Source organism: Anguilla anguilla, chromosome 14 (assembly GCF_013347855.1).
Source record: "Anguilla anguilla isolate fAngAng1 chromosome 14, fAngAng1.pri, whole genome shotgun sequence".
NCBI lineage: Eukaryota > Metazoa > Chordata > Actinopteri > Anguilliformes > Anguillidae > Anguilla > Anguilla anguilla.
Window position 1 is genome coordinate 6426226 of NC_049214.1, and position 10322 is coordinate 6436547.

General features: G+C 44.9%; 1 protein-coding gene across 3 annotated transcripts in view; it reads left to right on the top strand.

Moving 5' to 3' along the window:
- LOC118213356 (ras-GEF domain-containing family member 1B-A-like) overlaps positions 1-10118 on the top strand; it is an 82206-nt gene extending 72088 nt beyond the window's left edge. For all 3 annotated transcript variants that reach the window (XM_035392269.1, XM_035392268.1, XM_035392270.1), the window contains 8 exons: positions 845-940; positions 1036-1138; positions 3341-3420; positions 4801-4896; positions 6807-6902; positions 7165-7288; positions 7713-7785; positions 8532-10118. In XM_035392269.1, the coding sequence (XP_035248160.1) occupies positions 845-940; positions 1036-1138; positions 3341-3420; positions 4801-4896; positions 6807-6902; positions 7165-7288; positions 7713-7785; positions 8532-8556 (693 nt within the window). In that variant the 3' untranslated portion in view covers positions 8557-10118. The remainder of the gene's footprint in view (positions 1-844; positions 941-1035; positions 1139-3340; positions 3421-4800; positions 4897-6806; positions 6903-7164; positions 7289-7712; positions 7786-8531) is intronic.
- The last annotated feature ends 204 nt before the right edge of the window (positions 10119-10322 follow it).

Consider the following 10322-nt stretch of genomic DNA (forward strand, 5'->3'; position numbering starts at 1 on the left):
CACTGAAGAAAGCTGAATGCTGTCAATAAACATAAACATTAAAGAGGTAAAGGCAAATGCTTTTTTGGAATGAATGTTTGTGGTATTATCTGATTTAGTTATGGATTTTAAAGCTGTGAAACAAAGCTAAACTTAACTTGTCTAACCTTAATCACATTCTGGATGACCAGGATTTCCCCTTTGTTTCTTAATCTCCAGTCCTTCCTCCTTCTAAATATAGAGGTGGCTTTGAATTGGCAGACTGGGGAGCCTAGACACAACAAAGACCTGATAGCTCCAGTTCTGCTTGTCAATTACGTAGAATAGCATATTTGTTAACAATAGCCCAGCAACAACTCAACACAGGCTGGCCAAGGACTCCTTAAATGGTTTTGTATCAAGCAAATGTTTATAGCTCTGGTTGCTAGGCAACACCAACTCCGGGGATTTGGCGCCAAACGCTTTGCCACCCCCGTTTCTGATTGTGACCCCTTGGCCGGCCCGCCTCCACTGGCCTGCAATTGGGAGGCATGACACCGAAAGTAATGATGGATGCCGGAGTCCTTCAAAAGGAAGTCTGATCACTCATTCAGAGGCAGGGGAGAAAGGAGTGGAATGTAAGGTAGCTGCTATTGAAATGGGAATGTCCACTTATCCAAATCTGAATAGCCTGCATAAATTCAGGGAATGGGAAAATATTTTCAAAGACTGCGCCCAACACTCACAAGAAGTATTGCCATCAAAGCTGCAACTATAATAGAATGCAATTGTCATCTCACAGCTCTTGAGTAAAAAAAAAAAAAAAAAAACTTATTGAAGTGTTTTGGAGTTTTGTGAATGAGACGGTCACTTGTCTTCCCAACAGAGTTGCTTCAGCGATCGCAAGAAGGCAAGCAACCTGCAGTCGTACGTGGAGTGGTTCAACAGGCTCAGCTATCTGGTGGCCACGGAGATCTGCATGGTGAGGGCCCTCTGATGCCATTGTCCGCCTCCTTATCCTCTGTCCCACCGCATGTTGTTCAAAGGGTTAATTGCTCTCCTTTGTTCCCCGCGCAGCCCGTGAAGAAGAAGCAGAGAGCGCGGGTCATCGAGTTCCTCATAGATGTGGCACGGGAATGCTTCAACATCGGAAACTTCAATTCCATGATGGCCATTATTTGTGAGTACCTTTTTTTTCCCCCTGCAAGAAATGCTTTGTTTCTAAATCTGTCTCTCAGGTTTAGTGCCTCACAGAAAGCTTTTGTTCATGGGAAAAAAGTCTCAGTAAGGCAGTTTTCTTTTCAGAAAAGGTTTCGGACAAAGCACAGGATGTTTTGACCAAATGTATGCCATGATGAAAGATTTACTTTGTATCCCAAACCATACATAGCACTCTGTGTTGTAATAATTATGGAAAATTGAAAAAGCTTGACAAAACGTGCAGGTTGAGTTTTCAGGATATTTGGCATTTCCAAATGTATAGCTGACATAATAAGTAGCCATATAGCTAATTAACTGTTAGATGTTTTCTTTTGAAACAATGAAACAATGGCATTTACTCTTATTTTCTAGCCAACTGAAATAACTGACAAACACCTGCAGAATGTTATTCATGGCCAACAGTTGTAATGCAACTTCAGTTAATTCTATAAATTAAACTTTTCAACCGTTTGTTATAACTTTGTTATATGTTTTATTGGTAAATAATCAAAATCTTTGCATGTGATCCATATATGATAAATTGGGACATGTTGCACATTCTAGTTGGGTTGCTTTTGCAGATTCGGGTTAAAATAGTGGTAAATTGACATTTCAAAACAGAGATCTTAAAATGTGCAGGGTATGGTTATTCAGTTGATTCTGGGGAATTGTATTCCCAGCACGAAAATGGAAAGAATAAAACTGTGTGCTTCCCTTCTTCCTGTAAAACTCATGGGCACTGCAAATTCAAACCAACATTGCATCAACCAGAAAATTGAGATAGTGAGAGTATTTTTCCAGGAAGATCACATCACTTTTAAATCAGTTATTCCAAAATGCATGGACAGATGCCTCTTTTCTGTACATTGCCTACCAAAATTGCTTGCCTGCCGTTAATCATATGTTCAGTTAACATACAAACAAATTATTGTTTTTTCAAATAGTTATTCTTCCAGCAGTTTTGAATCCCAGATAATGGCATACAACAACAAAATAGAATCCGGAGAGAGACAGGGAAATCAGAGAGCAAACGTGTATCGAAATGCTCCTGAACTGATTTCTGACACATGTAGCATCATGGGTAGCGTGGACCCCACCCCAGTAGTAGTGGGGGGAGTCCGATACGGAGGTGGCCAGGGAGCCAGCTGGCCATGTGGGGGGGGGGGGGGATGCCGAGAGGAGGGGGCGGGGGATGCCGAAGCGGACTGCGTTGGTGGAGCTCGGTGCAGGCAGATGGTCGGGGCAGGCTGGGAAGAGGGGGTATTGGCGGGCTCGCTGAAGTGGGAGAGGGGAGCCAGCTGTCTCAGCACTGACTCTCCCTGGAGACCCTGTCCCGTGGCAAGGCCTCGCACATGCCCCTCTCCCGGGAGACGGAGGGGGGAAATTAAACTCCGGGGAACAGAACAAAACGAGTCGTGAGAAAGGTTGTCCTCTGTTGCGCTCTGTTTGCGTTGCGGCACACGGCTCTGACATTGTGTGTGCTGTGAAAGAGTGCCCGGGCTGGCGTCTTGGCCCCAGGGCTCAGTACCATTCACACAATTTTGTATCGCTGGCTTTTAATGTTTTTTTTTTGTGGCGAGCACCTGTTAGCAGTGAAAAATCCTTTGTCAATAAACTGCTGTTCCTCTGGAGATGGGGTTGCCAGGAAAACAATGGCTTGACAGAAACAGTTTGCGTTTTAAACAGAAATAAAATTTTTTAAAAACTACATTCTGACCTCATTCAGTCAGATTTATCTTCTCAGATGTCATATTATCTCTACGACCCATTTTCACGACAGATGTCAGAGGCAGAGCGCCTAAAGTATGCCACGCAAAACGATAAATAGCAGAAAAAGAAACAGGATCTCTGCGCTACAGTAACCCAGTATTTATCTTCTCTGTCTCTCAGTAAACGTGTGCCTCTTACAGGCGAGTCTGTCTGAGTCTGCAGTGGGGCCATGGGGAGACTCCTCTGCAGTAGAAGGACTGAGTTAACATTGTCACAACCCATTGCCATATGTTCAACAGCATCGCGCTCTAAAGCCATTGTTCATGTGCAGGATACATTGCCATCTCTGGAAGGGACTTGGAAGACAGCAGATTGTCTGTCTGGGTGTTTAAATGGCCCAAATACCACCGCCATTGCTGTAACCCTGGTGCTGTGATCTCTAAAGCACTCCCCCGTTTCTGCCTCCTCACAGCTGGTATGAACATGAGTCCCGTGTCCAGGCTGAGGAAGACCTGGGGGAAGGTCAAGACGGCCAAGTTTGACATCCTGGAGGTAAGGACGTGCGCGGTGCGGAGGTGCATCTCCGCGTGGGCTTGACTGCGCCGCGCTGTGGGGGGCGATGACTAAGTGCGTCGGCGGGTGGAGAGCACGTGGGCTCACGCTCGTGGCGATGAGCAGGAAGACGATCACACAGGCGTCGGTCCTGCTTCGTATGACATGCGCACGAGTGCGTGGGTTCCTCAGGGCCCCTCCTCTTGGACGATTGACTCAGACCTCTGACCGTCATGTGCTCTAAGTCCACAAGTGTCTCTTTTATCAAGCGAAGGTAGTGAAGGAGTAGCTTGTCAATCCCCACTTTTTTATTTCTTTGGCTAATTTTCTAAACATTGCAGCCTCTGGTTTGTACTTGGTCATTATTAACGTAAGGAGCGGGAAATTTAATCAGGCTCTTTCATGAAACGTATAGGCATCTTCCATGGAGGCACCTGCTGCATGTCAGTCAGTACTTCCTGTGCGTGACCGAGGGGGTGTCTATTCACCAGAGGCTTTAAATGAACAGCCGAAGAGGTGCCTCCGTGGAATCCGCTTGCTGTCTCCATCAGGGGTGTGTGTCCCCCCCGTACAGGGCTCATTTTGATAGCTCTATGTTGCCGTAGCGCAGTGCCGGGGTCTTGAGGACCCAGCTGCGCAGAGCTCAGCGAAGCTGGCGGACCTGGAGATCAGATGCGCCTCCCCCCGCCCCCCCCCTCCCCACCACCACCCGAGCGCGGCCGGGCTGCGGGGGTGTGTGCACAGGCGCAGGACTCCCGAACTTAACCACCGTGTACAAAGGGGGGGGATTATGGGATCAGGCTGCCTGTACCCAGCCCCAGGAAAGTGGTATTGGACGAGGCGTCAGGTTCCCCCTCTCCTGCCAGGGTTAGTGAGGGATTTCTGCAGCCGTGCTGAAGTGCTGCTTTGCCCTGATACCTGCTCTTCTTTGGAAGGAGAGCAGACTTCCCCAGTCATCCCTTGCTTCCTATGTTTCTTTTTGCATTGAGACAGGTAGAAAGCAGAGAGAATAGCAGATAGAGAAGGGCTCACAGCTCAGGCGGTGCCCTGGCAGGGGATCAAACCCCAGCCCGCCAGGGGGGTGGGACTTTTGCCTGGCTCGAGAGTCAGCCACCCTGCAAGCTGCATGTCACTCGACTCACCCAATGCAAAAGTTTAAAAAAAGGATAGACATCAACAGGATCCTGAGAGCCCTGTGCACACAATTATAAAAGAAGCAAAACCATGTAAAATCCAGTTATGCATGTGTCTGCCAACCAGTAACTATACCGCAGTGTATTTGTTTGAACTGTAAAAAAAAATCATAATGATTCACAGGGGAATTCTCTTCTCCTCTCCACCTCTTCTCTTTGTAATATTTGGCTTCTCTTAACCTTGCAGCACCAAATGGACCCGTCCAGCAATTTCTACAATTACCGCACGGCGTTGCGCGGAGCCACGCAAAGAGCCATAACCGCCAACAGCGCCAGAGAGAAGGTACAGTACACAGACTGTCTGAGCCTTCCTGTGCTGTTAAACCTGCACATGCTACACGTGTCTCATCCGCAATTTAACAACTGAACCCAGCAGTCCCAAAATCAGGTCGGCGTAGTCCACAACGCAGATGTTTTTTGGAATCATTTTAGTGCTTTATTTAAAATTTGATTTCTGCATCAAACAATCTTTGCACTTTTCGTGTGTGCGACGTAAGCTGAGATATATGGATAAATACAGAATGCATTTCCCCTTTAAGGAGACAAAATGTATGGGGAAATGACCTGTGAACACGTTCTTTTCCCTCCGTGGAATTGAAACGGTACACCAATTGGTTATTATGTAATGTGAATGTGAGTGTCAGATGACTTATTGGATATAATGTAAAAATTATTGTGGGGACTCAAACCACATACAAACAGCTTCTGCAGATGAATAAATAAGTGAGGTTGAGTAACAATAAATAACATTGGCACCTTTAATATCCGCGTTATGTAATTCTGTGATTAAAATTTAGACACAAATGGTCCAGGGTTGAGTCATGAATGGGCTGTCCAAGGGATTTGACGTCAAAAAGGAGGGGGGAAATGTTATTTCCTCTTTTTAGATGTGTACTGTTCCCTTCTGGAAAAATATGGCAAGCGGCCATTTCACGTTTTGTACTGCGGTCTCTTGCCCACAGAGAGCAATCTAGAAATGGCAGTGCTGTACTCGGTCATTACTATGATACCAGTACAAATTTGGATTGTGACTGTGGTTGAAAATTCTTCGCTAGATTTTTGGAAGTATTTCGCTGCAGGTGCCATTTTGAAGAGTGAATTTGCCTACGTGCTATTGGCCCTAAAGGGGTAGTTGCGCACATGACGAGGTCAGAAGACAAAATTTTCCCAGTCAAACTCAGGGGAATTCTTAGACAGCATGATCTTTCCGAGCAGACCAGAATTTTTTTTTTCCCCCTCTTCCCAGCAGCAGTAACATTTATATAACATGTTTTCCTCAAACTCTAATTAGGTTATGTCAGTCACTGTAAGAGCCCCAAGGTAAAAATAGTTTTGTACATTAGCATTAGCTCAGTCAAGATAGGGCAGATTTGGCCCTGAGTGGACCATTAGTTATGTGTTGGTTGAGGCTTATATCGCAGACCCGAAAGAAGCATGAAATCTGGCTGATACCGTGACTTGCTCTTCCACATGCATCTGAATTCAAGTGGCCTGCCTGTCCCCGAGTTAAATCACTTCCACTGTGCTGCCGCGTCTGCTGAGGGATAATTGGATCGTGTGATTGGGCAGAGGATTGTGCACTGTTTGCTTTACCCCCCCCACATTGCTGGAGAACCAGGAGGCCTGCCAACATTTGCACTCCAGATTTTTGCATGTCTCAGTTTGCAGTGCTTCCCTGTCAGATAGCAGCAAACAACCCCCCTCCCCCCCCTTCTCCAAGTCCCCCCCCCCCAGCACCCATGAGCTGCTGGTGCAGTGGGTATGAGTATTAGACCTGCAGTAATATTGAGCGCCGTTTATCATTGGAATGTCTTATAGGCACCGTTTCCAACTCCCTTTCCCCCAAAAGCATGTTTTATTTGCTGGATAAAGATGGATTTTCTTTTACACACACTGTAAAGGACATCTCCCAGCACATTATTTTGTTACCTATTGAAGCAATAATCCTTTTTAGTGCTGGCTTCCATTTTCTATAGTCATACCAAAGAAAACTGACATATACCCATTTGAAAAGGCAATAGTGCTGATTTTAGTCATGTTGGTGAGTCATAACGACTGAATTCTTCACTCTTTTTTGTTCACTTTTTTCCCTGTTAATTTGTGAGATGTATTTAAATTGTAATATTGGAACTGTACCTAGTTTTTCATGTCTATGCCATTGGCTCTAAAACATGTTTTATCTTTCCTTTGCAGATTGTCATCCCATTCTTCAGCCTATTGATCAAGGATATTTATTTCCTCAATGAAGGATATGCCAACAGGCTACCCAATGGACTTGTTAATTTTGAAGTGAGTCTCAAGGCAATTTGTGTAACATTTTGTTTGAGTTTTAATGTGAATGTAGTTTCCATGAGTAACCTCTCCTACTTGAAATGACACTTCTATTTTGAGGATATTTCCAGGCTATTTTTAATGATAAAAATAGGGAAGTGCAACGTATATTCAGAAATGTCAGCTGTGTCTTCACAAGCCCACCATCCCTGCCTCTGATATGGAAGTAAAACTTAAAATTCCATTACACTACAGTAAACATTTTCCTTGTTTGTTCTAGAAATTCTGGGAACTGGCCAAGCAGGTGGGGGAGTTCATGGCCTGGAAGCAGGTGGAGTGTCCCTTTGAGAGGGACCGCAAGGTCCTGCAGTACCTCCTCACTGCGCCTGTCTTCAGCGAGGACGGTACGTCTCTTTGAATCAGTTACTGTCGCCTTCCACCCAATCAGCATGCAGAATGCAGGGAGACCATCATTCATAGGTGTTTACTGTTGCTGGTGTACAATCTGGTGAATAAACAAATGCACAAACAAAGAAATAAATAAATGAATATTGATTCAATTTGTCAATACTAATATGAACCAGCTAACTTACCATAATGCCTTGCCAGCCCTTATTTATATGTTTGCGGCTGTACTGTCATTGTTCAGACTAGCTTAGGACAAAATCCCTATGAAATGTCCTTCCAGTATGATCATACTTAAGGAATCTGTTCTCAGTACTCCTTACTCTGTGCACATAGGTAGAAGGCTCAGGTATAAGCATGTTCTGTGAATTGACTATGGCGAGTTGGTGACATTTATATGTGTGTTCTCTTCCCCTCCCACAGCCCTGTTCATGGCCTCCTATGAGAGCGAAGGACCGGAGAACAATATGGAGAAGGACAGCTGGAAGTCTCTTAGGTTCGTACCCTCCATTTATCAAACGTGTCAGAGCGCGTTTCCGTGAGCGACGGGAATCCAGTCTTATTTTGGTCAAAGCCTTTTGAGTCCTGACTGGACAACATACCCTCATCCCTTTTAATTTAATCTCCGCCTCAGCTTGACACGCACGACACGTCGACAGAATGACGTGACGATGACACTGTCGGCAGAATGATCGTTTCGTTTGAGTTGCCCCAGTCAGATGAGCCTTGCAGGACACAAGACCGAAGCAGAGATTTCTCAGCGTTCCAGCGCTGCCTGGCCCAGGAGGCAGACATCTTGGCTCTGAACGCAGTTTTTTTATATCCTGATCCAGCACAAAGTGTCGGGCGTTCCTCTCTTCCTTTCCGGCAGCAGCGTCTCTGCGTTCGAATTTGTGCCGAGTCAGCAGTAGGGGCCGAGCGAGAGAGCGAGCGTGGCTCTGAATCTTTCAGCAGGAAGGAAACGAGCCTTCGCCCTACCCAGGAAGGACCGAGCGTTAAAATGGCCGAATGCAGCGAGACCTCTGGCCTCCCTCTGTGGGGCGGAGTGTTCGCCGAGGGTCTCGCACCTCTCCCCGTGCACGGCCAGATTTATGCTTGCCTTTCACCGACCCTGAAAGGAGCTTTAATGGACCTTTCCTGATTTATTATGTCTACTGTAAACCAACCGAGTAAAAAAAAAAAAAAGAAGAGTAAGACAAAAAGAATAGTCTGATTCATGGTTTTTCTTTCTTTTTCTTGCAGGTCTACTCTGCTAAGTAGAGTATAAATGGTGAAGACCCTTCGGGAGATGAGTCATGTGACTCACTGTGTCTGAGAAATTAAATGTATCCCAATATTGAGGGACTGACAATCCAACCTTCTGAAGATGGTCATGGAGTTCCACAGCAACACACGTCAAGTCTTGCAACTTTGCTGCTCAAACTGGACATTTCAGGAAGGATTTCAGTCTCTTTGTGATTTTTTAAAATCTCTTTGATTGACAAAGAGAACAGCGAAGAAGGCGTCGCCCCTGCTTTGTGCACCTATCAGAGCAACAGACAGATTACCTGACAAAGCCGAGCCTGCTCCATACAGCATTAGGGGACCTAATGCAGATGCTTTCCTTCACATTTTGAAAATGTGTCTTCTCTCCGTGGTGTGAGAAGTGGGCTGCTGGTTGGCTCACTCATGACAGACACGTTGGAAAGCGTCTTTCAAAGCCAGCATTGTGTGCGCTTAGGACAGAGCACTAACTGCATCGATGACTTACCTGGAGAGTCAAAATGTCTCAGCCAATATTTTAGATTTATCATGGACATCAAATATTTTTTGTAAATATGAGAACTGTGTTATTCTAAGCTAATATGGTCAGTCACCTTTTCCGGTGAGATTTAGAAACATGTTAAATGCATATTTAACAGCAGTTGATGTCATTTTGTTTTGTGCTACACAAAGCCTTGTAATACACTAAAACCTTAATGCAGACCTCCCTTACCCTATGATGTCAGGGGTATTAGCCTTTAATGTTAATGGACAGTAGGCTATGTATAAAGTTACAGTGTCCCCAGTTTAGGATGCTATGCCCAAGCCACTTTGTGGGATCAAACGCAAAGTTGCAATTTGTGCGCATGGGGGGCAAATGGAATTGCCCCCTCTCCCAAACTCAACCCCATTGCGGCCCGTCTCCCCTAGGCAGGACTGTAACCTAAAGTTGTGTGGGATTAAGTGGGTGATGAGTGTTCATAAAATGAGTAAAGCGAGTTTGGGGGTGTGTGTGTGTGTGTGTTTGTGTGTGCATGTATGTAGATAATATTGTTGAATGCAATTAAAGGAGGGTGGAGTCTGCATTCAGTGCTTTGTAACATATGGCACCATCATGGAAAACCTCCACACAAATGATCTGAAAGTTTAAGGAAATGCTGGAAAGGTTTTGTTTTGATTTGTATGTTCGTGATAGTTATTTATGCGTTTCCTTTTCTTGCAGATATGATTTGTGCTGTCATGTGTTTTAGGTATTATTGACTTTTCATTGCATTCCTATTTAATTTTGTACTAGGTACATAACATATTTTCATAGTTTCAGTTTTTTCGCTAACATTTATTTTTCTTATACATGTTTGTACAAGAAAACCTCATTTTCAGGGTACTTGAAATGAAGCTGAGGTTATTTGCAACTGTCTAATTTAGCTCCTCTTTGCATTTTCCTAAGGCAAATGACATTCAGGTTTGTTGTGTAAAGACTTTATATACATTTACTGTGTCCAGCTGGTTTTGATGATTTCATAAACTGAAGCAGTTGTATATGAAAAAGAACCACAAATAAAAGAAATTTGAAGACGCCGAATGAAATCTCTTGTTGTTTGAATCGTTTCTGCGAGTTGTATTCCTCCTCCATTTGTGTGAAGAAAGGAGCTGGAGCGCTACAAATACAATGGTGAGAGGGCGAATAATGAAATTGCCTGTGCCATAAAAGAAAGTCGGTGGCCCCTCTGTACAGCAGATTAGCATTGGCCCTCAGGGGCCCACTACCGACCTGCAGCGGCGACAGACCTG